The sequence below is a fragment of the Taudactylus pleione genome, unplaced genomic scaffold (assembly GCF_031769625.1).
Source record: "Taudactylus pleione unplaced genomic scaffold, aTauple2 ptg000290l, whole genome shotgun sequence".
Classification (NCBI taxonomy): domain Eukaryota; kingdom Metazoa; phylum Chordata; class Amphibia; order Anura; family Myobatrachidae; genus Taudactylus; species Taudactylus pleione.
The window spans coordinates 6,724,187-6,752,018 of NW_028284692.1; the positions used below are offsets into that span (position 1 = coordinate 6,724,187).

The 27,832-nt window shown below is 46.1% G+C and overlaps 1 protein-coding gene across 1 annotated transcript in view; it reads left to right on the forward strand.

The window, feature by feature from the left end:
* MYCBPAP (MYCBP associated protein) overlaps window positions 1-27,832 on the forward strand; it is an 82,173-nt gene extending 54,341 nt beyond the window's left edge. The window contains exons 16-19 of the mRNA XM_088482713.1: window positions 4,346-4,461; window positions 6,617-6,762; window positions 8,959-9,147; window positions 25,487-27,832. Of these exons, the coding sequence (XP_088338839.1) occupies window positions 4,346-4,461; window positions 6,617-6,762; window positions 8,959-9,147; window positions 25,487-25,573 (538 nt within the window). The 3' untranslated portion in view covers window positions 25,574-27,832. The remainder of the gene's footprint in view (window positions 1-4,345; window positions 4,462-6,616; window positions 6,763-8,958; window positions 9,148-25,486) is intronic.

Below are 27,832 nucleotides of genomic sequence, written 5' to 3' on the forward strand. Positions count from 1 at the left end.
TTATAAAGCCCCTGAACCCCGCACCTTCTTGAGTAGATTCCCCACTGCACTGCAGTGAGCATGGGTATGTTTGACTTTATATTGTTATTTATTTATTTATGTTTACACCAATTTAGAACCAATCTCTGCTGTTCCCTTATGCGTAGCAGGGCCGTGATTTCACACACTCCCTCCACCACTTCATTTGTACCAGTACCTGACCCTCACCCACCCTTCTGTTTCCTGTCTCTGGTAAAGTGGGGACATGGCTTCCTAGGCCAATGACAAGCTAGTCAATGCTGTGAGCTCTTGCAGCATTGCTGGTCCTCCTATCTCTGGATCCTGTAACTCATAGACGTACTTTAGAGGGTGACTGGCTAGTCCAGGAATGAACTTTTAGCCTCTGGGAATAGGAATGGTCCATTGTCATAAATCCATGTTTAAGACCATAGCTGTCTCGCAGAGCTTGGAGCCATGGATTTGATTCAGACCAAGACACTAATGGTGCCTACACACATATCGATTTTTTACACGATCTGGCCGATTCCGACGCATCGGAACGACCGATCTTGTAAAAAATGCCCAAATCGTGAGTCCCCACTCATGATCATGATGCGATGCGCGACCCCGCTGGTCGCACATCGGATCGCCAGATCTGCCGTGCTGTAGGGCAGATCTGACAATCTAGGACGCGATGCACTGTAAAAGGTCTGGATACAGGAGAGATCGTATGACGATTGGACACCAAATCATGTGCAAATCGTGTGCAGAGCTGCCGGGGAGAGTTTCAAGGGAAATCGTACACATCGGCTGATCGTGAGCACATCGCTATGTGTGTAGGCACCTTAACTGTGTGGAGTTTGCATGTTTTCTCAGTTCCAGACTAATTACCTTTGCGATATTCAGTCACATTCACTGCTATCTGTTAACTGCAGTTTCAGATGGCACCAACAAAAGCTGATCCCTCCTACAGTACCTCAGCCAGAGAGGGCCCAGTTCCTCTCACAGCCTGTAGATTATCTGCCTACCTATCCTGTTGGGGCCAGGGGCAAGAATTCACTTCTGTCCTACACCTGCTTGGGCCTGTTCTTACTTCAGTCAATTACAGTACTTTTGAATAAAGTTGAAGTTCTGCCTACTTCTTGTTTCCGGTGTCCTCATTCCATGAATGATGATTTAGGATTCTATTTTTCAGCTCTTCAATGCATTGGTGTCAGCAGAATGGGTGAATCCAAGCATTTGTGAGTCTTTGTGTTTTATAGCCAGTTTTCCCTGCAAGATTGGAGTTGTTGGAATCTTCTCCAGCTGCAGGGCCGCAACTAGGTGGGGTTAGAGGTGCACGTACACCGGGTGCCGGATTGCGGGGGATGAAAAAAGCTGGCTCGCAGTGGCTTGGGGGCTGCAGATTCAGAAAACAGACATCCAAAAATGGCTGCCGCCAAAGAGGAGACAAATACTGTGTGCATTGCGCTCTCTTAACAGACACTAGAGGTCCAGTAGGACCTCTAGTGTCTGTCTCCTCCTTGGCAGCGGCCATTTTTGGTGTCCGTTTTCACCAGATTCCATGCGGACTAGCGTACGCATGGACTTTGCTGAAAACGGCCATCCAAAAATGGCCACCGCCAAGGAGGAGACAGACGCTAGAGGTCCTACTGGACCTCTAGCGTCTGTTAGCAGAGTCCAATGCACACAGTGTTCCCGAAAGTGCCGGGAACGCTGGTGCTGCCGGGATAAGGTGCTGAAAGCTACATCTTCTCCCGTGAAATCCCCTGGCAACGAGCATAAACCCCCCTGGAAACGAACATGAACATGGCAACGAGCATGAAACCCCATGGCAACGAGCATGTAACCCCTGGCAATGAGCATAAACCGCCTGGCAACGAGCAGGTAATTTTAAAGTAATTAGAATCATTACTGTGGGGCATAAAATGGTGTCGGGCAAATATGTAAGTGGCACTTTGGTAATAGGCATTACACTGTGTGGCATAATGTGTAATGGGCATTATGGTGTGTGGAATAATGTAAGTCACTATACCAGGGACGTCTGAGTAGTGCACTGCCTTATGGAGGCGCAAGGACAAAATCCAGGTACGGGAAGGGAGGGGGCGCAAAATTGCTGCCTTGCACCGGGTGACAGATATCCAAGTTTCGGCCCTGCCAGCTGTTAACCCTTCTGTTTCAATGCAGTCTAGGACAACAATTGCTTCTCATCCAAACGCTGCATATTTCAAGTACCCCTTGAACAAGAGAAAGACAGTCTTCTAAAGAGTATATTCTCCACCTCTATGACCAGTCTATGTAACTGCTTGGATGGCAAAAGCATTTTTCACTTGGACACAACAACTTCTGGAGGGGTTGCAAAATGGCACTCCTAGTGAGAACATGATGCAGCTTGACTCGAATACCTTGGATGCATCATCCTGCACAGAGAACATGCCCCTTGATTCAATAAATTCCTTGTTGACACACAGGGTAATCTGGCTCAATTCTTGGTTCTGCATTCAAGACTTCCAAAAAGTCATCGTTAATGCTGGTTGTTTTAGACAAAGCTCTTTCAGGTCACAATTGGAGACAATAATCAAGGAAAATATTGGTGGGAACAGTTCCCATTTCCTTATGATAAATCAAAATAAGTTACTTTTACTTCAAGGGCTCCTTTTAATCTCTGGGCAGCAAAACCTCAAGACTAGAGGCCGCCTTCTTGGGTGCAGCAGAGCCAAATAAAAAGAAAATATACTTTTTTATTGTCCTCTAAATATGAGAACTCTAAAGCTTGTGACAACATATCTGGGGGGTGGAATGAACTGTGGCCTTCTGTTTACACTTGGGGGTATATTTACTAATGGATGGTTTAGCAAATCCACCAATCACTTTTACAGTTTTAATAGTTTTAAACGGAATCAGTATGTTTGACCGCCGGAAGTGAGCCCGGCGGTTCAAATCCCAATACCAGCAGCCCGATGGAGGAGAGCCCGACAGCGGAGGTAAATTTACTATTCCTAACCCTCTCCCCCCTCCCTAACCCACCTTTAGGGGTGCCTAACCCTAACCTCCTCCCTTAGTGCCTAACCCTAACCTCCCCCCGTTAGTGCCTAACCCCCCCCTCCCCGCCCCTAGGGGGGCTTGCCCTAACCTCCCCTCTTAGTGCCTAAACCTAACTCCCCCTTCCCCTAGCCTAACCCTCCCCAGGTGGTTCCTAACCCTAAGTCCCCCCGGGGGGTCCCTAAACCTACCCCCCCCCCATCCCCGGCTATGTGGATTCTTACCCCCGGCTTTGGATGATCGGTCCGGCGTCCTGTCGGAGTTCCGGAGTCGGGATTAACATAGGCGTCGGTATTTCGACACCTATGTTAGCTCCCTTGCCGGGATTACACTGTCGGTATTGAGACCGACTGCCATGCGTCCACTGGTCTCATAACTACATACCGTTTTAAACAACTACAAGGATCAATACTAAACAAGCCTGGTTTAGCATTGATTCTATTTGATGTTTTAAAACTACAGATATGCCCAGCTATACATCCGTGCCTGTAGCGCAGCGAATTACGCCATGCGTGGCGCGAGACGGACTCCTGCGATCGGAGACGCGCATTTGGGTCTCCATCGGAATGAATGGGAGACCCACTCCTGCGATCGGTGACTCGCATTCACGTCTCCATAGGACTGAAAGGAGATGCACTCTCTTGATCGGGGACGTGCCATAGCATATCGTGGCGCATAGCGCGATGCGTGTGCACTTTTGTGGCGCGATCAGCCACAATGAACTTGGGCGTATCTGTACCGGCCAAAGCTGTTAGCAAATATACTCCTCAGTGTCTGAGTCCTAGGTACTTACCATTGTCATTTGGGGGTATTATATTTTTTCTTTTTTCAAAGTTCTCCAAACTTCTGACAATGCATAATGCAGTCATCTGTCCTGTCCCGAATGGGAGCTGCACGTCAGACATGATCATTTCCCACTGTTTTACTCTGCTTCTTGACCTTGTTGGTTTGCTGGGCTACTTGTAAGCTTAGAAAAAGGGAACTGTTGGGTTTTAGGGAGGAGGATAGCCGTTAGCTTGTTTTCCAGTGCTCTGTCTGCTAGGGGTGAAGCTAAACCCACTGTGTGTCCTTATAGCCACAGAAAAATGGATGTAAATGTGAAAAAAATCCTTTTTGGTGGTAAACAAGGGCAAGATTTGCTTTCTATTAGAAGGATGATTGAGTTGTGTCACCTGCCATCATCTATTATCAAATTAAAAGAAAAAAAAGTGCACTTCTATGCTATTCTTATGTATTCATCTATCCTCTGTGTTTGTGACAAATAAACCTTTTCAGAGGATTCCCCACATATAGTCTGAGAGTATTTTGACATCTTTGTCTTCAGTTTGCAGCTCTGGCGTGAAGCCATAGATGAGCTGGTGGGACGCTCAACGAAGCTGCGCTCTGTCCTGGAGATGCCAGATAAGGATGTGACTGCTGAATTTGTCATAGAGGAGTCAGGTACGTATCTGATAATACCTTAGGAAGCTGTACTGTTACATTATCAAAATTAACAGTAGAAATTAGGAACTATTTGAGTAAGCAAACCTTTAAATGAGTAAAATCAGTATATGCATGGCTTGGTGAAAAGTGCTGAAAGCATTTTTTAATTTTGCGCTCTAAAAAGCGAACGTAAAAGGTAGACAGGCTACTTTCATTCAAAATAAATAATTAAATATCCATTACCTACACGTATCATGACCTTTTCATATTGCCAAATGCCAATTAACGTTTAAAATGGCTTTGTCACATTGAGGGTGTTCTATATTGTTCAGTCTGGTCTCCCTGACTCCCACCTCTCTTCACTCCAATGCTGCTACTCGGTTCATCTTCCTCTCCAAATGTTCTACATCTGCCTCCCCTCTCCTACAAGCCCTCCACAGGCTCCCATTCCCCTTCAGAACCCAATTCAGTGTTCTTACACTCACTTACAAAGCCCTCATCCATTCCTCTCCCATTTACATCTCTGACCTCATCTCCTCTCACACTCCCGCTCGCCTACTTCTGTCAAAAAATGCACGCTGCCTCTCCTGCCAACTGATTACATCATACCACTCCCACCTCCAAGATTTTGCCCGTGCTGCTCCCTACCTCTGGAACTCTCTCCCTCTCCCTATTAGACTCTCCACCTCTCTACAAATCTTCAAATGAGTTCTCAAGACCCACCATTTCATCATTGCCTTCCAGCTCTCATCCTAACCCACTGCTACATGCTCCTTCCTCCTTGTCTACCCCATCTGTGTCATGCCTGTCTGTCTGCCCCTCCCCTTTAGATTGTAAGTTCTCACGAGCAGGGACCTCTTCCCTCATGTGCTCTCCACACTATAACAAGTTGATATACAGTATGTATACTTTCTTTTACTCCTTTCTCCCCACAATGGCACCTAACACTTGATTGCTTACACCCTGCTGGTTATTTTGAGTGTTATGATCTCTAATGCAGCAATGTATATAAACCATGTGCATTATATTCACATTGTAAGTCACTGGCTTCTTGTTCACTTATTTATTTATGTACTGTGTAAGGCACTGCGGAACACTTGTGGTGCCATATAAATAAAGGATAATAATATTAAGTATAGCTACAAAATTAGTTTTTATCCCCTGCAAAAGTATTTGATTTTTTATACGTGCTCGAAGATGAGACTTATGCTGCATACACACGCAGCGATCAGATAACGATATCGCTGTCTGATCGTCCTGCGTCATCTCTGGTGTGCTGGATGATCGATATTGATCATCCAGCACACCACCAACAAGCCAACAACTATAACGATCGCGGGTCTCTATAGTAAACTGGTCGATATCGACCAAGTTGACCTGCATGCATGGGCGATGGATGATATCACTATCGTCCATCCGTGCCCGCGCATCGCAGGTCGTTAGTGGGTTGGAAGGGGCCATATCATTATCATTCAAATCGTCCAGTTTTATCATACCGTGTGTACGCAGCTCTAGAAATGCCTTTTGGATTCTCAAGGTTCACTTCATACAGGAAAGAGCATTTTGACTAATCTTAGTAAACATTTATGTTTGTATGTATGATAGTGATAAAAGTAATAAGTGATGCCCCCCTACACTCACAGTAGGAGAATTCAATCTCTGGAAGCACTTCCAAGTCCTGAGGACAACCAGTCTAGGGCTGAAAGCCCAGGGCCCTTCTTCGCACTCCTGGGCCTTTGGTGCGGAGGTTATAGTAATTAATATTCATTATTAAGATTGTTCTTTACAGTCAGACTACTGGTCCCTGCAAGCTTGCCAGGATATAATGTCACTTGGAGAACCACAAATGCCAGCAAGCCCAGACATCCAGGGCCCACTGACACCTGTAAAAAATATTAAAATTATGACAGTACACACACACCATAAAAAAAGTATTTTATTAAATAAACACTCCCCCACACACCCTCGTTTTTCCCATTTATTGATCACTTAATCCATAGGGAGGACTCCTCTTACCTTTTGATTTTAGTAAATCTGGATTTCAAAATTGCTGGAAATCCAATGCAAACCCCCACCCCAACGACACATAGTAATATTAACCACTACTGTGAATGTAACACATTGGCCCTGGGCAGGTAAATTGATTTTTTCAGACATTTAATTTTGCTGACAGTCTTGTTTCCAGTGGTGGATCAGAAGCGCATTAAAGGAGGCAAAGATGACAGGAGAGGAGGAGGGCTGAAAGAGGAGAAGAAGACAACTGGCGGAAAGGAAAAAGATGAAAAAAAAGGTGGAAGAGTTGGAGTACGGGAGAAGGAGGTATATTGTTAGCCAGCGTTGCACATGATATAGAACAATCATTTTACTAATTTGCTTAGGACATACTGTATATCAACTTGTTATAGTGTGGAGAGCTCCATCGTAGCACCTTTCTAAATTGTTTCAATCATTAACATAGATATCCACTTCAAGCTAATGAAGTTGGCTTCAATTCTGCTATTTGATGGGATGCAGTTTATAGACCAGCGGACTAAATGCCGCCGGTTTATATCCCGACACAAGAAGCCCGATGGGGGACTTCAGATAGGCGTCAAAATGTCGATGCCTATCTGAATCCCGACGCCGGAACGCCGAAGGACGTCAGGCCGAACGAGGTTAGTCCGGTGCGTCCTTAGCGTTAGATGCGGGGGGATGGGTTAGGTTTAGGGAGTGTAGCGGGGTTAGGGTTAGGTTTTGGGGGGGAAGGTTAGGGTTAGTCACCCCTAGGGGGGGTTTAGGGATAGGCACCCCCGGGGGGTAGGTTAAGGTTAGGCACCCCCCCGGGAGGGTTAGCTTTAGGGTACAGGTTTAGGCACCCCCGGGGTGGACTTAGGGTTAGGCACGACCCAGGGAGTTTTAGGGTTAGACACCACTAAGGGAGGGTTGGACAGGGGACAGTTAGGGCACTTACTGTACCAGCCGGCGTTGGGATCTGCTGCTGTTGGGCTTCTCGTGCCACCGGTACTACATATTGATTCCTATCTGATGTTTGCAGAAAAACAATGTAAGCAGTTTCCCTGTAGGGGCTCGTGCACAGGGGACTGGACAACCTTGTGTTTGTCTTTGCTTTTAACAGAATACTGGAAGCAAGTTTTAAAGCATCTTCCATACACAGCATACTATGTGGGTGATGGATCAAACCTTGGAGAGTGATAAAGTGGGGAGAGATGAAGTATCAACCAATCATCTTCTAACTGTAATTCAAGGTTTGCTTCATATCCCCCTATGTACTTACCAAGCGGTCCCATAGATCTCCATTATATTCCACTAAGTGTTTTCATTTCTGCACTCTGCAGGCAGTGCCAAAATGGACATGAAGCAAAGTGAACTGGAGAGTTATCATAAAGTGTGTACAGGGCCATTAGCTTACATGCTCCTTTGACTATCCGCTACAAAAAGTGTTTATTAGGCTTCAAGAACAGTAGTTAAATGCGGAAAACTAAAGCTACAGTGTATGAGGCTTGCAGCTTAACTGTTTAGCAAGTGCAAAAATATTGTTTCCACAAATTAAAAACAGTCATGGCTGAATGCTGTTGTAGTACTGTTGTAGTGAGTAGGGTGAGAGTTCAGAGTAATATTATTTTACACTGAATAAATACATGTTAGTTGAAATCTCTAATTCACTGGTAAAGAGAACATTAATGTTTACCTGTTTTTCCAACAGAAGGTAGTGGAACCTTAAAATCATATAATGTATGCCATACTCATGTCGGGCAACTCCCCGATGCCAATTCGCCATTCAGGGATCTGATTCACCGATCACTCGGATGTTCGCCGATTTCTCGCGGGAGGAAGGGGGTTGGAAAAATGCAACATGTTTAAGATCTCTGCTCTGATTCGCCAATTCTGATAATTTTTGCGTCAGAAGCAGCCAGTCGAGATTGTTCATCATGTTGGATATTCACGATCCCCTAACCCATTTATCTGCAGAACGGGGAATTGCCCCAATTACTTGCAGATGTATGGGCCCATTATTATGGGGTAGATTTATCAAAGCTTGGAGAGAGATAATGTATCAACCAGTCAGCTTCTAACTGTCATTATTCAAACACAACCTGTGACATGACAGGAGCTGAATGGTTGGTAGTTTATCTCTCTCCAAGCTTTGATACATCTACCCCCATATATATTGGGTTGTATAAATAAAAAAAAATATTCCATCACTAAAATCGGTCCACTATTTTTAGGTTTGCTCCCTCTGCAGAGCAACATGATTTTGCCAATATGTAAAATTGCACCTTCTAGCTGGATTTACTCTTAACTCTAATGCCATATAATGTAAGTTATAAAGTAGTGCATCTATTGTTATCAGTGACCTTCTTCATTACCAAATTGACAGCTTCCAGTGCTACCATAATGTGCAATATGAGTTGCCTTCCTTCCATCCCACTTCCCAGGTCTCTACACATGACTTGTAAAACACATGGTTTTACAAGTCATGATAAATAAAATGCTTTGTCTTATTATTCCTCACAGGAACGTCCTAGCAGCAGAAAAGGGAAGGGCAAAGAAGATAAGAAATCTATGAAATCCACAGTCCTCTCCCAAGAGAATAAAGAATTGGTGTCTTCAGGAGAAAGTTTGGACTCTACTCCCCAAGAGTCCCAACTCATCCAAGTGGATCCAGTTATACAGGAAAAGTATCAGGAGCGGCTGTGTATTGAGGTGTGTGTTAAGGTTACAATTTATTCTAAATGCATATACGCATATATATGCATATATATATGCTGAGAAAAGCCATATAAATAGTACACTAAACTGGAAGAACCGTAGGAATATAGGACCTGATTCAGAATTCAGAGATGAATGAATTTGCAGAGCCACACACAAGCAGCTGTGCAAATCCGTTTATCGCCGATGCAAGTGCAAAAGGAGGTGTCAGACACACATCACAGGCTGTGATCACCATCATGAACGATGGTCACAATGGTTGCTCCTTTGGTCAGGCTGCGCGAGCTGAAGCCTCCCCGCAGTTTGGCCGGTGCCCGGTAACGCAAGAGGCCAGGAGTCTGCATCCGTCGACGCAGACCCTGGCCTCGTCCCTCCCGGAAAATGAAAACGACATGCCCCCGTTTCCTGGGAACGGTACCCAGACATGCCCTTACTCAGCATTTCACAGCATGTCAATCATGCTGTGCTTGGGGGGTCTGCGAGCAAGATCGCAGGACCTATTCTGCACATGTGCAGAATGAGTCCTGCGCAGACGCAGACCCTTAACCATCGGAGATGTGCGTTCATCCTCGGATGAGGGTACATCTCTGAATCAGGAACATATACATGAAATTAAGTTATTATAGAAGTACACACAGATGAAGTGGTTATGCAGTAGTGTGATCCAGTGCTTATATAACTGAAATAAACGTACCCAATTACACCTGAGTTAGCTATATGCGAGGGTGACATGGCTAAAGGTAGGGATAGCAATTGTTGCCCTTTCATTTATTTTGTCTGAAAACTACTCCATTTGTATACAGACCAAATGTCAAGTACAGGCAAACAAGTGTATTCATTTGGTAAAGCATGATCAGTGTTGGCAATCTCCAAATTGCACTATACAGAGCATAGTCAGTTGAAAAAGAGGGACTTACACCATAAGAGGTAATCTCCAGCGGTGAAATATAGAGACTAGGGGGTAAATTTACTAAGAATCGAGTCTGGGAGAGTTTGCTTTTTTTTAAACTCAATTAGCTATGCCGAAACTGGGGAGATTTGAGGCTCTTGAAACTCTAAAATTTGCCAAGAAGTGAGTTTAGCTGAGAGTGAGATGTCCAAATGAGATATCTCCCCCGAGTAGCAGGTTTTGCAGGAGATTACTCACCCGAGATTGCAGTGTTTTCTTTCTGCAAAATTCTCCCGAACAAGCAGCTTGCACATATCAATGAGATATGTGAAGGCTGCTTATATTCTAGCCTGTCAAAAAACGGGTTAAAAGTAAAGAAAAAAAAAAAATAAATTACACATGGTCCCCCCCCCTAAAGCCTAACCAGCCCCGGACTTGCCAGCCAGTCCTGGTTCTTAAAATTACAGGGAAAAAATGTGTAGAGTTCCACTGTCATTTAAGAACCACCTTCTGGCAGCAGGTGAGTATGTGTGAGTGTGCATGGATGTAATAAATATTTATTTTCACGGTATATCTGTCTTGTGTTTTTTACACATTTCTTTACAGGTGAACTATGCCCTGCATGCTGGTACTTGTGGTTCTCCAAGTACCAGCATGCGGGGGAGGCTTGCTGGGACCTGTAGTTTCACTGAAAAGACAATGTTTATAATTCTATTTTTAACACTACATACACTATCACCTGCCACCCACCGCCCAGGGGTGGCGGGGATAGCCCTGGGCTATCAGCCTAGGGCAGGGGTGCCCTGGAGAGGGGGACCCCTTTATTGGAGGGGTCCCCAACTCCCCAGGGATCCCTGGCCTGGGCTGACTAGCGGTCAGGGCTGATGCTGCGGCTGGGGGGCCCGATGAAAGGGCTCCCGTGGCTGTGGCATAAGCCCCCCGCTAGAAAGGGTCCAGAGCTGGTTTTAAATATAGGGGAAACCTCACCCAAATTTTTTTCACCCTATATTTTCAACCAGGTCTGGCCCTGGTGCTGGTTCTTAAATTACAGTGGAACCCTACACATTTTTTCCCCTGTCATTTTAAGAACCAGGACTGGCTGGCAAGTCCGGGACTGGTTAGGCTTTAGGGGGGGATGGGCCTTATGTCATTTTTTTAAATTATTTTTAACCTTTTTTTTCTAGTTACAGACAGAAACATACATGGATCACAGTGATCTGTGTATGTTTCTGCCAAACTGGCAGATCACAGGCAGGTGAAAGTTATTACAGGAGAATTCTCCCTTCTCATGAGAGTTTAGAAACTCTCTGCTTGGTAAATTCCCGAATCCTATCTTCACTAGTGAAAAGGTTCTCGAGTTTTGCCGACGGTGAATTGAAGAGAGTTTGCTAACTCTCCAGTATTTTCCTGTAACAAAGGAGATCTCTCTCCCGAATTTAACAGTAAATTTGCGAGTGGGAAAAATGGCAAAACTCTCCAGAGATTGCAAACTCTCCCAAACTCGATTCTTAGTAAATTTACCCCTAAGGGTAGCAGCAATGAGTATGCCACTAGTGACAGCGGATGGATTACTCTAAATTATTTATATTCAAAACATGCAAATTTTCAAGCCCTGAGAATATTGTGGGCTCTAATCCAGGTTTAGCGAAGCATAGAACAAGGAACAAGGTATGACTTTATTACTCACTCAGTAAAATGTATTTTATTTTAAATTCCATATATAAGATATAAATATTTCTTTGAACTCAGTTCTTATAACATAAATAATAAATTATTTAAATTATTTTAACTAGGCTGTTGGCACTAAAAAGTCAAATAATAAATACAAACACTTTATTTTAAAACAATTTTTATTGATTTTTGTTGTTCATATAGCTCTTCCAAAAAAGTATATGGTACAAAGTTTTTATAAATGAAAAGATTCAGCATGAAATAGATCTTTGTACAACAATGTTTCCTGGACAACAGAGTATACCTCGACCAGCTAAAAGGTCATAACAAACTATATTAAGATAGTAATCAACATGGAGAGTAGAAGAAACAAAAAGAAAAGAAACATAAAAGAACATTATCCTATTTATAGGTCGCAATGAATAAACCACACAATATAGTCTACATCTTATATATTCTAAATTACTTGTCTTTTTAAGAGATAAATCTTCTGGACAAACAGGGGAAAACGACATACAAAGGGGAAGAACATTGGGGAGGAAATGGGGGAAGTCTAATTAAATCCTCGGCCTGCATATGAGTACATCTCAAATGTCATGTATGCAAATAATAATATAGCTTTCAAGGTGAAGTACCCCAAGACCGGTATATCCACCAAAACCTTCCAAAGAAGACTCAGCTTGAGGTATCACTGTTCTCCATCGCAGATATTCTACGGAGGAGATACCATTCAGTATTTTTGAATAACTTAAATATACCATTTTGAGTAGTCAGGTCTAGTGTTTCAATGAATCCACCCCATCTACGGTAAAAAGTGATTACTCCCGTCTCAACATCTGGGAGCGATGAGTACCTGTCAAAATACATCAATTTTAGTAATAGTTGTTTTACCTCTTGTACTGTAGGCTTAGAATGGGTAATCCAATGGCGTAGGATAATTTTTTTTTTGCTGCTGTGACTACCTTGAAGTAAATACTATGGGCCGTATTCAATTAGCCACGACAATTTCGCAGCCGTCGGCGGAATGTACTTTTCGCAGACTTTGCGTGTTTTAGAGGTGAAAACTTTTTGTGCGCAGCTCCGCTTTTCGCCCTATTCAATTTCAAAGGACGCGAAAACGGGATCCGGCAAAACGCAAACAGGCGAAAAGTGCTGTCCGATTTGGGGAAATCGGCCTGACACCCCCAAAAGATACACTAACATTGGGGAATCAATCTAGATGCCCCCGAATTGCCCTGCTGAAGGTATTTGGGGTGCTTAAATGCTCTCAATAGCTGCTAATTAGCGTCTTTGCACAAGTGGTGAAGAATAGCATTTAGCAGGTTTTATTTGGAGAAAATAACTAGCCCCAGCAAATTTGGGTTACATGAAAATGGGTGCAAGCATGATTAAAAATCGCAAAAGTGAAGTTTTAAAAAACGAGAAAAAAAAACGCACCTTCAGCAAGCACCTGCAATAAAAAACACCTCCTCCATACTTACAGACCCCCCAAAATCTTATTTCACTAGTTTTTAAGTTTGTACCCCGACTTTGATTTTTTTTTCGCCCACTTTTTCAAAGTAATTTTTTGGGGTTCATTTTATTTAGGATTTTTTTTTGAGGCAGTTATGCTTGGGGGGCTGTCCCAAGGGTGCTGAGTGTTTTCCCGACGTTTGCTCCCCAAAACAGCAATTCTGCACTTTTTTTCACCACCTATTATAGGCAAATCTTTTTCGCCTAGTACATTGCATTGCGTATTCGCGTCCGCGAAAAGTATTTGGAATTGAATACGGCGATACTTTTCCGCCTGGCGAAATGACGACATCAGCGAAACTTTTTCCCCGAAAACGGCTTTTCGCTTCTAATTGAATACGGCCCTATAAAGCTTAGCAATTGTTTTGCGTGCCCCATGCTGGGCATCTATACGAATAGGTGCCAGACGGAGCAATTCAATTCTGCTCCGCTCAGACGCCTAAAGCCACTGGGACACATATTTCTTCTTGCAGCCTGCTGAAGTACTAGAAGAAATGTGTGAAAAGTCTGATGTTTTGGGCGCCCGAAACACTTCTTTAGACTGGTTTAGCCGCTTTGCGTCCTGAAAAATAATTGAATTGCTCCGTTGGGCGCCTATTCGTATAAACGCCCAGCTTCATACAAAACAATTTAATCACCCCTACTGAGTCTGATTGAGAGGTATGAGTAAAGCAAGTTAGAAAGTACAATCTTGCACCTTGGTGAAGCCAAGTTGTGCTGCAGAGGGGGGGTATGGGGGGGGCAAATTTAAAATATGTGGATAGGGTAATGGATATCCTCCATTATTGATTCAAGGTAGGACCCTGGCTCCCCTCTATGGGACAATTCAGGCTTTCACAAATTATTGTTGTTGGAGGGTGGGAGCTTATGGAGACAAAATGGGATAGTGGCTGTAGTAGAATTGTATGAAGCAGGTATTTTTGCCAGTTTTTAAACCCTTCAATCTACTTATGGACAACCAAATAATTTTCTTCACCGCTATCTTCAACTGTGACATGTGATGGGTAAGCAGTTTGTAGGTGCTGCTCTGGACTTTTCCATCTCCCATTTGAGATTGTTCCGTCATTCTCTAAGTTGCCCGTAAATTTGTATCTAATGTTTACTCATATTTGTTGGGTGGAGAGGCTAGTGACCCATTGCGAAGCCTCTGTGATAAATGGGAATCTAATTTGGAATTACTGAGGGATGAGGATTTGTGTATTATTTTGGGTTCACCCCATAAAGCCACTGCGTCAGTGAGATTCCAACAAATTCAGGCGTTTATCCTCCATAGGGTTTGCTGGACTCCAGTTAGACTGGCTAAACTAGGGAGGGAAGTAAGTACTAATTGTCCTAAGTGTGGCTCCTCGGGCATATTTTTGCCATCTGTTATGGGCTTGTCCTGAAGTTCCAAATGTTTGTGTTTAGTAGTAGACTGTATTATAAAACGAGGAGTACATATCCTATTCTTCAACTGGAGATATGTATATTTGGGATTGGCATGGAGGACTCTGACATCTGTGCTCCAGCATATACGTTAACTATATGTATGTTGGCAACGGTTTGCATAGCTAGACGATGGATGGCTTCTGTCATGCCCTCTTTCTCAGAATGGGTGGCCCTAGTTAACTCAACTCTTGGTCATGAGAGATTTTTGTGATAGCAGAAAGTGTCTCCTGAAATTTGGAAAAATATGGTCAGATGGCAGATGTTTCCTTGTGCTTTGGAATCTAGTCATTCTACATGACTTTAGAGTCATAGGTGCCCATGAGAGTCCAAGCATTATTAACTAAGTTTTAATGTATTACACAATTACTGTCTAAGTTTATGTGCAAATTTGTAATATTTGTGCCAGTGTTAATGTTATATTCTCTTCATTCGTGACTTTTCAAGCTTTACAGATTGTAGTATATAGCATGTCTTTATTTGTGGTCTTGTTGAAAGTGAATTTTATATGATATGTAATTATACTTACAAAAATGTAATGTTTTGTTTGTTTATAGAATTGGTGTCGGTATCCTAACCCTGTTGGCATGCCGGCCTCGGGATCCCGAGTGCCGACATCCTGTACCCAACCCGTTTAAAAACAATGCTCAATATTAGTATGCTACACTATTTTTGCAGGTAGTATTTTCAAAGTGGCTTGTCTAGGTGTAAACTAGCTCTAAATGAGTCCAAATTTGTCAAATTTAATATAATTAGACAGGCCTTATTGATTAAACATAACCTGATTACGCTGCGAAATTGGTCTACATAATACTGTAGCAGGAAAGCTGTGACCATCACAAACCAGGTTGTTAGGCCGGTTTCCTAGTGGGTAGCTGACCTATGATCATTCGTACAGGAGCACTTTGGACATCACCAGATTACCAGTGTAATAGCATCATTGTGATATTTACTTTAACCACATCTGGCTAATATCTTTTCCAGAAATCGCTCAGAAATTGTTGCTTTTTTTAATGATTAAATTAAATCAAGAACATCTATTTAAAAAGTATTCGACACCATTTTATGAAAAAATGTAAATTAAACATGAACTTTGACCACTAAAAATTATTTAGGACTTATATAAATTGACCGTTCCTAATCGGCGGTCCCATATTGATTTTCCTGATTTTATATGGGATCGGCATAGACAAATGATAAATATTGATATTTCTAAATATCAATATTTACTGCTACACAGTTGTAATCTACATAAGAGCTGTTTCGTGAATGAGGTACCACATCGGTAAGATTAGCCTCTGTGCTATATATCGAGTGAACAATCGTGCATATCAATATATCGGAAACCTCCTCCAGCAGCCGCCGATGGGTGGGGGTGCCACTGGTCGAGGATCCGAAGGTGCAGAGTGGCCAGGAGCTCTGGGATTGTAGGCTGCTGGAAGATTATGTATCTTCCAGCAGCCGAATAATGGGCGGTCCTGACTGTTCTGATGAAACCACACCAGGCACGTGTAGAATAACTTGTAACAACAGTCCAGGGTGGGGAACAGGTTGGACAACCTGTAGCTAGGAATCACAAATTGTTTATAGTTGTCTCTGTAAGCAGACAACCAAAAGCATCTTCTGAAAAAGCAGAGAAAAGGGCATACAGAAGCCTGACTATTATCAACTTCTGTTTCTAAATATGTTTTTACATTGCTCAGCATTTGAAAGTTCTCCACTTCTTGCAAATTGGACATGTCCTTTAAAGACAGATTACTAACAGTTACATAGAATATTTTGTTGTATTTTACCTAAAAGAATTCAAGAAACAAATAATAATAATACAATCACACTTTCACACAGTCCTTTCCAGTATGTCAGTAGAGAGGGGTTTCTAGTGGGTGGTGGTTCACTAGGTCAACACTTATCACATTGCTGAAATGTCAACAAACAGTCCCAGGTGGTCTAGTGGTGACTTACCTGGTCCCCACAGCTTCAGGGGCCCCAGCAACGGTTTCCGGGTCCCAACAGCCACGTGAGTAGCAGTGCTGGTGGAGACATGTGATGACAAGCGGCGTTCCGGTGACTATTCTTCCCTTAATTCCTACCCCCAATCTCCAACTCTCCCCCTAGTGCCTAAAACTACCCCCTCCCCCCCACACACACACACCTTAGCCTAACCCTAATGTCAACATTCTGATAATGATATTTTAGATGTTGATGTTGTGAACATGTTGATTTCCTGAGTATGGTGCCATTTCAACAAGATTGACATAATAACTGACCACATTATGAATTTGCACCTTATGACTGCCATACTATGGGAGAGTTAGGGGGGGAGAGGGGAAGGTTAGGGTAGTTACTTACCTTAGTCGGGAGCTTCATCTTCCGGCCTTCCGGCGTCGGGATTTGATCCACCGCCGGTCATACATACCGATTCCTAGACTGCATGCCATTTCCAGTGGAATAACAGGTTTTCATTAATCAATGAGCAGTGTGCAGGTCTACAATTCCCAATACAAGAATACAGAAAAGTATAGTATCAGTGTCAAATAAAGGAGAACTCCAGCCAAAAGTTTCAATTAAAAAACAAATGTGTTTAGTCAAATATTTACAGTTGGTGTTTTCTTGGTGGTGCTTTCGGTGTCTATATTTGCACAATACGTTAAATGCCATTGTCAGCCTCTCTCCCCGTGTGCATGCATCACATTGACATTTACGGGAGAATAACTTGTCTTTCCTACACCTCCCACTTCTGATGACGACCTTCTATTTCTGGCAAAATAAAAACCAATAAGGCACAATAGCAAAAGAATGATATTATGGATAAACCAAATTATTTCCATTCTTTAGTGGGTTCCACCTACATACCAGTTGGACACCCATACCAGAGGCATGTTCTGACTTAAGCTGGGTACACACTAGGTTGACTTGACGGTTCACTAGGTTAAGCAGCCGATTCAGGTAAGTATATGCACTTACCAATCGGCCACTCGACATGTCGTACAGATGTCACAGCTGGAAATTTGCCCGCTCAGCTGTGGCGTCAGTCCTTGCAGCAAGTGTGCCAACCACCTGTACACACAGCCAGATGCACTGATATATCTGAAGATTTATTCATGGCAACGAGTGGCTCCTACCTAGATTTGAGGAGAGCTGCCGATGCATGGGATTCTTCATGATGACAGCCGCCGCCAAGATGCCCATCACTTTTCACACATGCGCAGTCACACTAAAAAGTTTCTAGGAACTGCATAGTCTGCATCCCCTAGAAGCACTATAAGCCCAGTGGTTAGCAGTGTGGGCTTTGTGCTGGAAGCTCTTAGTGCTGCCAATCGCATACCGGACTGGCAGTCCCAGAGGGAGGAGTTTAGCACTACGAGCTTCCAATAGGAAGCCACTACTTGTACACACCTCCTCAGGGGCCACTCTATTTGCTGCAGGGTCCAGGACCATCTGCACTGCGAATTCTGACGGGGATGGTGTGCGGTGGTGGATTTCACTGGTGACAACATCTATGAAATCAGCTACATAGGAAAACTGTAGTCATCATATCTTGTCATATTTCCTCTAACCTGTACAATAAGCGATAAAGTGTGTGTGTCTGTTTGTCCTTTATGCATACCCAGAGTTTTGTACCTAGCTCCACCAAATTTGGCAGGGTGGTGTAGTTTGACCAGGATTAGGTTTTTGCCTAGGTTTGAACTTTCTCAGGGCCACACATTGTCACACAATCCCATAAAACCGAGACACTGTTTAATTAACCAGGTTCTAGGGCTGATGGACTGTCATGCTCTGGCAGGCTCATGAGCAGCTCAGCACCCGATACATTCAGACTGTGGCAGACAGAATAATCAATCCACAATTTCTACTTCAGGGTCCATAGGGTATCCACAGGATACCTTGGGGTATAGGTGTGACGTCAGTCGCAGGGCACCATAGAGTTAAGCTTTCAGCCTCCCAGGATGCACTAAGTCCCCCTCCTATACCCCGCCCCCGGGCCAAGGCACCTCAGTTTAGTTTGGTGCCCGGCCGGAGTCGGGTGCACCTGTTGGAGTGGGGGCTAGAAGAGCCCCTGAAGCTTTTTCTTCATGCAGCTGTGGCTGCACATCTGGATGAACAGCATGGACAGTCAGTCCTGACGTCCATGCTGTCTTCCCTACACCCCGCCGGTACCAGAACGCCGGTACTGATCCGGGGATGCTGGTGGGCGTCTGGGGTCACAGCTAGCGGTGACCCCAGATGCTCCGGACCATGGCCGGATTCAAGGGGGACAGAGGTAAGCAGCGGGGTCCCGCGGTGGGTCCCCGCTGATCACATGGTCCTAAGTCCCCAGGCAGGGGGCTCCCTGGGGACTGGCTGCAGCGTGGAGCCAGGCGACCAACCTGCGCTTCCACTACCCCCTGGGACAGCGGACCGCAGCAGAGCGGTAGCGCTGCGGCGTCCCAGGGGTTAAATGCATGCCAGGGGAGCGCGCCTTCCCTGTCTCACAGCCGGCGCCTCCCCCGCTGCACACAGCCCTCTCTGCACTGTGCTGACTGGTCCTGTGTCAGCGCTCCTCCCCCAGGCCAGCTTCTCTCTGCTCCTCGGCGGCCATCTTCTCTGCAACGCATGGTGAACGCTGCTGGAAGTCTAGAAGGAAGCATCGTGGTCTGGGTCCCCCCGCATACCTCTCCTCCGCTGTGGCTCAGGTCTGTGTATGCAGCGCTGTGACTGTGCTAGCGCTGCCTGTAACTTTTCTTCTCTAAACTGTCAGCTTTATTACTGTCCCTGTTCTTTCTGCTAAAGCCCTTGCGGTGCGGTGCTGCAGGGTGGTCTCTCGCCTATTTAATACTTAATTGGTGAGAGAGGTCACATACGTGGTGCCATCATGTCTGAAAGTGATTTTCCCCTCCGGCTACAGTGTACCACGTGCAAAGTACCGTTAGCGGAGGGGGAGGGTAGCGCGGAGGGCCTTTGCCGGCAGTGTTTGTCCATGGCGCGGCCTATTACGGTTACAGCACCGGTACAGGAGCCGCCCTGGGCTTGTTTCGCTCAGGCGTTAACAGCTTTAGTGGGCCAGTTAGCTCCGCAGCCCGCGTTTACTCCGATGGGTTTGTCCCAGCAGTCTGTGGTGTCGTCACCCATGCAGGGGTTCCCACGACAATTGGTGGTACCCCACAGTCTCCCTATTTCCCCGCTCCCGGGTTCTCAGGAGCCAGCGTGGGTTAACTCCCTGACGAGTTCTGTACAGCACTTGTCGGATGTGTTGCAAGGGGAGTCTGTGATGCGGCCTCATAAAAGGCCGGTGGCGTCTCTGTCCGCTCCTTATGAGGATGACGAAGGGACGTCTGATGATGGGGAGATTCTGGATCCTTACGATCAGGAACCTTTCCATACTAAGGACGCTGATGCTAAGTCCAAAGTATATATTCCTGGACTTATTCGGGCGGTCCGCACAGCCTTGGTGATTGAGGACGAAGTTCCCCCAGCGGCTAAATCTAAGTATGCCTTTTTCAAAGATGTGAAGGGCGATGCCACAGTCTTTCCTCTTTCGGGTCAGTTGGTGGACCATTTAGAGGAGGCGTGGAAACAACCTGGCAAAAGATACCAGCCGCAGAGACGCCTGGCGGTGGCTTATCCGTTCGCGGATAATTATTTTGCTAAGTGTGAATCCCCTCCACAGGTGGATTCTCACGTGACCCGTCTTGTCCGTAGTGCCACATTGCCGATGCCATCCATGTCCTCCCTTAAGGATGCTATGGACCGCAAGGTAGAAATCTGCCTGAAGTCCGCTTATTCCCTTGCAGGGGGGGCAGCACGGCCGGCTATGGCCATTTGCTGGGTTGCCAGAGCGATGGAGCGCTGGGCGGATTCATTAGAGGCTTCTTTTGAATCCGACTGTCCGGCCGAACAGGCGGAGTTGATTGGCAATCTCCGTGATTCGGCCACCTACATCAACGAGGCGGCTCTAGACATTAGTACTCTGGTGTCTAGAATTTCTTCAGCAGCGGTAGCTGCTCGTCGCACCTTGTGGCTGCGATCCTGGAAGGCGGACGCAGATCCAAGAAAGGTCTGGAAGCGTTGCCGTTTACCGGAGAAGTTCTCTTCGGTCCGGATCTGGATAAGATTGTGGCCACGCTGGCGGCAGCCAAATCTGCTTGTCTCCCGTCGGCCGCTGCTCCTTCTGGTTCTGGACCATCGTCCTTTCGGTCATCTAGGGCCCAGGGCAGGCCCAAACCACAGTCGTTTCCTCGACAGGCTGGCCCTAAGAAATCGGTCAAGCCCCGGAAACAGGCATGGAGTACCAGACGTCCGGCCCCCAAGCCAGATGACAAGCCTGCGGCCTGACGGTCCGGGTCTCCCCTTGGGGGATCCCAGGGTGGGAGGCCGCCTGCTGCAGTTCTCCCGGTGTTGGTCGTTCACTACGACAGACACTTGGGTTCTGGAGGTGGTCTCTCACGGGTACGCCCTCTCCTTCCGGCACAGATCCCCGGCTCGATTCTTCACCACGGGTCTACCATCAGACCGGAACAAGGCTACGGAGCTGCGGAAGGTATTGCACACTATGCTCCAGGCTGGAGTTATAGTGCCTGTTCCATTCTCCCAGAGGGGCCAGGGTTTCTATTCAAATCTATTTTTGGTACAGAAACCCAATGGGTCATATCGTCCGATTCTCAACCTCAAAGCACTCAACAAGTCTTTGCGGGTCCCGAAGTTTCGGATGGAGACCCTACGGTCCATCATTCTGGCGCTGGAACCTGGGGACTACATGGTGTCATTGGACATACAGGACGCTATGGCGGTCATGGCGGCTTCTCTGCGGCTGCAAGGAGTCCGCATGTTGCCGTACTTGGACGACCTGTTATTGGTGGCAGGATCTCCAGAGCTCCTGTTACACCACTTGGACCTGACCATTGCACTGCTGCAACGGCACGGCTGGCTAATCAACTGGCAGAAGTCCACTCTAATCCCGTCTCGGAGGATTCTGCATCTTGGAGCCTTATTGGACTCGGGACAGCAAAGGATCTTCGTGACGGAGGACAAGATCTCTGCTTTACAGTCAAGGGTGCGCAGTTGTCTGCACAGCCGCCGGGTGTCCTTACACTCGGCAATGAGGTTACTGGGCTCCATGGTGTCGGTGTTCGACATGGTGGAATACGCCCAGTTTCACTCCAGACCTCTGCAGCACCTGATCCTGTCCAAGTGGAACGGGCTGCCTCAGTCTCTGAAGTTCCAGACGATTGTGCTCACCCCGGAGGTTCGCCTGTCCCTTGCGTGGTGGTTAAAGACGACCCACCTCAACAAGGGACGTCCGTTCTGGGTTCCAAATTGGGTCCTGTTGACAACGGACGCCAGTCTTCGGGGCTGGGGAGCAGTTTCGGGTCCACACTTGTTCCAGGGCAGGTGGACACCGACAGAAGCGGAGCTTCCAATAAATATCTTGGAACTCCGTGCGGTCTTCAATGCTCTCCTGCAGGCACAGCGGTTTCTCCAGGGTCACCCGGTGCAGGTCCAGTCGGACAATGCTACCACCGTGGCCTACATAAACAGGCAAGGAGGAACTCGCAGTCAGGCGGCTCTCGTAGAGGTCTCTCGGATCCTGGTTTGGGCGGAGCGCAATCTTCCGGCCATATCAGCGGTCTTCATCCCGGGAGTGCTAAATTGGGAGGCGGACTTTCTAAGTCGCCAGGACGTTCATCCAGGGGAATGGTCCCTGCACCCGGACGTTTTTCAACTACTGGTGGACAGGTGGGGTCTTCCAGAAATCGACCTCATGGCGTCCCGGCACAACAACAAGTTGCCGGTGTACGGGTCTCGCACAAGAGACGAAGGGGCGTCTCTGGTGGATGCTCTGTCCGTCCGGTGGACGTTCAGGTTCGCATACCTGTTCCCTCCGGTCTCCCTTCTTCCACGGGTAATCCGGAAATTCAAACAGGAAGGAGGGACGCTCCTGTTGATAGCTCCCGCGTGGCCCAGACGGCACTGGTTCTCAGACCTTCAGGGTCTGTCCGTGGACAGTCCTCTGCGGTTGCCGCTACGACCGGACCTTCTGTCTCAGGGTCCTTGTCTTCACCCGGACCTGACTCGGCTGTCTTTGGCGGCGTGGCTGTTGAGACGGCCATGCTGAGGTCCTGGGGGTTTTCCAGCTCTGTGGTGCGTACCATGTTACGAGCTCGGAAACCGTCTTCCGCGAGGATATACCATCGCGTGTGGCATACGTTCTTCCAGTGGTGTCGACCGAGAGGTTATGCACCGCGGGAGTTTCGTCTGTCTCGGATTCTCGCCTTCCTGCAAGCGGGACTAGATCATGGGCTTCGCCTTGCTTCTTTGAAGGTACAGGTTTCGGCCCTATCTGTCTGGTTTCACCGTAGGATTGCTACAATCCCGGATGTGCGCACCTTTATGCAAGGTGTTCTCCGTATTCAGCCGCCCTTTGTTCCACCTGTGGCGCCTTGGGATTTGGCTGTGGTCCTGAGGGCTCTCCAAGGACCGCCGTTTGAACCACTGGGCTCAGTGGATATTAAATGGCTAACAGCTAAGACTGTTTTCCTTCTGGCCGTTGCTTCAGCCAGACGTGTTTCTGAGTTAGGGGCTCTTTCTTGTAGACCCCCTTTCTTGGTTTTTCATGGGAACAGGGCAGTGCTCCGCACTCGGCCCGAGTTTCTTCCCAAAGTTGTTTCCCAGTTTCATGTTAATGAGGAAATAGTTGTTCCGGCCTTTAACTCACCGGGTCTTTCCGTGGGTGAGGCCTCTTTGGATGTTGTGCGGGCCTTAAGGACTTATGTTGACCGCACTTCTTTGTTTAGGAAGTCGGACGCTTTGTTGTCCTCTATGGCTTCTGTAAAAAGGGTTGGCCTGCTTCAAAGCAAACTTTGGCAGCCTGGATCCGTATGGCTATTTCTGAAGCTTATCTTCATGAAGGCCTACCGGTCCCTCCTTCTCTGAAGGCTCATTCCACTAGGTCTGTGGGTCCTTCGTGGGCAGCTCGACGTGGTGCCTCGGCAGTTCAGATCTGCAAGGCTGCTACGTGGTCTTCTGTCCATACCTTCGTGAGGTATTACAGGTTTGACACCTTCGCCTCTCAGGATGCTTCCTTCGGGCGGCGGATTCTCCTTTCTGCACAGGAGCGTCCCCACCCTTAAAGGATACTGCTTTGGGACATCCCCAAGGTATCCTGTGGATACCCTATGGACCCTGAAGTAGAAAATATGAGATATGGTAAGAACTTACCCTTGTTATCTCTATTTCTACGAAGTCCATAGGGTTCCACAGGACTCCCGCCCTGTCGCACCTGTGCTGCAGATGGGCTTTGCTCTGGTCACCGGTTTTCCGTCTCCCTCTGGTGAGAATGTGATTCTTGTATGTGTCCAGATCTTTGTTCTCTCTCTTCCTTCTCCTCCTCCGGCCTATGGCTTGGTAACTAACTGAGGTGCCTTGGCCCGGGGGCGGGGTATAGGAGGGGGACCTAGTGCATCCTGGGAGGCTGAAAGCTTAACTCTATGGTGCCCTGCGACTGACGTCACACCTATACCCCAAGGTATCCTGTGGAACCCTATGGACTTCGTAGAAATAGAGATAACAAGGGTAAGTTCTTACCATATCTCATATTTTTTGATCCTGTTAGTTTTGAATATGGAGATTATAGACAGCAGGGGAGATTGATTGCAGCCACACAGTGCCACTGTGGGTGGGCCCCCTTCTCTCTGGGCACAGGACTCCAGTACCGGCATCCCCCCCCACTGCGGACACAGGGCCTGATTCAGAGCCGGACGCTCTGACCAGAGCGCTCGCTCTGAATCAGGGCTCTCCTACATGAAAATGGAGCGTCCTACTGGCGGGGGCATGTCCCGCCCCCCTCCTCGCAGCTGCCGCTTTGTGTGTACAGGCGCTCTGCCGACCGCCCGTACACACCTGCCGATGGACAGATATGTCTGCAGACATATCTGTCCATCGGCTGTGCAGCACAGCCAATGCGATATGTCGGTGAACGACGACGTTCACCGACATATCGCGGGTACACACTGGCCGACGTGCAGCAAATATATTGGCCGATCAATTGATCGGCCAATGTATCTGTCAGTGTGTGCCCAACATTAGATTTGGGCCGGGTGTGTCCAAACTAATATCTAAATTTCTGTGTAAAAATACAGCTGTCCAGCATGTGTGTGCTACAGGCAAAAGCAGCCAGTATTTACCCCACATGCAAAACACATATGTATTTACACTCCTTGCATTGCATGTAGTTTGTCCAGGTACACAGTTACTTGCTCTATCCTATTCTATTCCTAAAATCTGAATAAGACCCATTGGATTCATCAAATTCCCCACCCACTCGTCAGCCAACATATTAGCTCAGCAGTGCATTATTATAAAGGAATCGGTATGGAATCCCGGCTGCCGCATGGCTGGCAGTTCGATTCCCGGCAGCGGCAACCCGACAGATCAGCAGAGCCCAGCAGCGGAAGCCCGACAGCGCTGGAAATCCCGATCGTCCCTAAGGTAATTATAACCTAACCTAACCCCCTAACCCTAACCTCCCCCCAAGTGCCTAACCCTAATCCCCCCTCTAAGTTTGTTACCCTAACCCCCCTTCCCTGCTGCCTAACCCTCCCTCCCCCCCACGGCTGTCCGCTCGCGTCGCCCGGCATCCCTTCTATCGGGATGCTGGGCGCCTGTCTCCCGGCGTCGGGGAAATGACAGGCGTCTAGATATAGACGCCCGGCATTTCACCCTCGCCGGGATATGACAGTCGGGAAGCCGGCTGCCGGTATTAAGTCTGCCGGTTTCCCGATTGTATACCATTATAACATTCCCATGATTAGTTACTAGCAAATAATGAAGTGTTATTATAATTCTACCTCTGTATTTCAGATGTATGGAATCCTGGGATCATTAGCAGAAAATCTGGTGCTTATTGCTGAAGACTTGAAGTCGAGGACATCTGTGACAGAAGATTAAATTCAGAATGCTTCCAGTACACCATCCATCAGTTATGCCCCTATTATGTTGTTTCAGTGGAACAGATGCCTAGTACTTGCTATTAATCGATGACCTTTGCTGGCCTGCACTATATTCTTTTTAAGCATCACTTTCTAAAGTACCACTGTATTCATCAGAAATAAGAGAACATTTTATGTATACATACAATCAGATGTACCTGGATGCTAGTCTCATGAGCATTATTCATTTTCTTTAAAAATGTGAAATATGATTATACATTGTAACCCATCTCTGACACTAAGCCAATTACTGCCTGTTTTTAACAGGATGGACCATATACATCTTATAACATTTGCAGTAAACTATTTAAAGATTATGTTATACTGTAAAAGAGAGGTTAAGCTTGTCTGGGGGCTACAGAAATCCCATGGAAGGCTGAATCCAGCTTGAGTTCCCATTGGAAAGAACTGCAGTTTGCATCATCTGTGAGACAAACCAGGGACACTAAATAATTGCTTCCAATGGGAAAGGAGGTCATTCCTGATATAATATAGACAAGCACCACTTGTGTAGTTGTTTCCTAGGATGTGTCCTAAGATTTATGCAGTTTTCTAGGATGTGTCCTAAGATGTGTGAGGTAAGCTGTTTATTTAAACACAAATAAAATTTAGCTGTAGCCAGTTTCAGGTCCTGCGGAGATTAATTTGAAATGGATACAGGTAGTGCGGCACCTCTTTCACTTTATGGGTCCCAGTTAGTATTAAGAGTATTAACATAAACCCAGCCTGACCCGAGTGCACAGGTAGTCCCTTGGGCACATCCACTGCCTTGGTGGGAGTAGTGGTGGTTGTCCACATGGGCTGGGGTTTGAGGTGTCATGATTAGTGAAATATATAGAGAGGGGTGACTGCTTTGGCCTGGCTCCCGCTACATGTGCAATATACATTACATTGCATTAAATCAGCTCTATAGTCATTTGGGTAAAAATAGCTGGCATAATAGCACTAAATATATTAGTGGGGTGCCATTTAATAAGAGTTAAGACTCGGAAAGACATGGGAAACTAGTAAATGTGGCATATCGTGTCCACAAATTCACTCCGCTTACCTCTGATCCCTGTAGGGGTGCGCAGTAAAATAAGCATGTCTATTTCATGTAATTACCAGTGATATGTGGATAATTACATTAATGGCAAAGATTTTGTTTCCTCTTAGTCAAGACAAAATAATACTTTGTGGTCAGTAGATTAAAAAAAAAGTTTAATAATACATGCAGATTCTATATTCCATCCAGTATACTGTATGTGCCATGGTCTATTCAAGAGCACCTAGAAGGAAGTTGGCGTAAAATGTTTTTTGTTAGTTGCAATTTGGCAGACGACAACTAAGGTAATAAGCCTAATTAGCCTATTGTGAGTGCAAGAAACCATGGATATGCAGCTGCTAGAAGAAAACATTCTGGATTAGAAGGAACATCCATACCAGAATGCGGGCAATGTCAGACACTCCCACCATATGTGCAGGAAGCAGCTGGACCTTGCACATCGAAAAGTGATCAGAAGTACTTGGATCAAGCTTGTGTAAACTAGAGGGAATGTAGTAACACCTGTATCCAAGTTTGTATATTATTGTACTCCTGTTTACATTGTCCCATAGCGATACACCACTATTCATTGTCCAGTATCGCTGCCAAATCAGCTTCCCATTTCAACTAATGGGGGTCTTTTGGTGCATTGCTAAGTCATATTACAGAGCAATTAGACCCTTTGTGGAAGCCCAGAGTAGAAAGAGAAACTGTCTGATGATCAGAGTGTTTTTGTTGTGTGATGGAGTGTCTAATCTGGTAAACATTCCTGGGGACGGAGAGCTAAAAATCATATAAACATTTCATATGAGTACAGCCTTGGGTAAAAATCCTGATTAATGTAGATTAGAGAAGAGCCAGAGCTAGCGGGGAGTGTCTTTGGGGATATTTCCAAATTGATAAATATAACGGTGTAATATGGTGGAGTTTTGCACATTTTGATTGCTGATGTCTGGGGAGCCAAGGGAGAGTAGACAAATCCAAAACTCTAATGCTTTCTGTATCTCTCAGATTTGAATATTCAGATATACATGGAATATTCCTAATTGACTATTGCCGGTCACTGATCTCTCCAAGTTCCAGCAGACAGTGGTGAAGAGGTATTTTTATATTGGTTGTAGCGAGGTACTGTACCAACACAATGAAACATGTAATGTTTAATCAGTATGACTATAATGCAGTAATAAAAGCTCT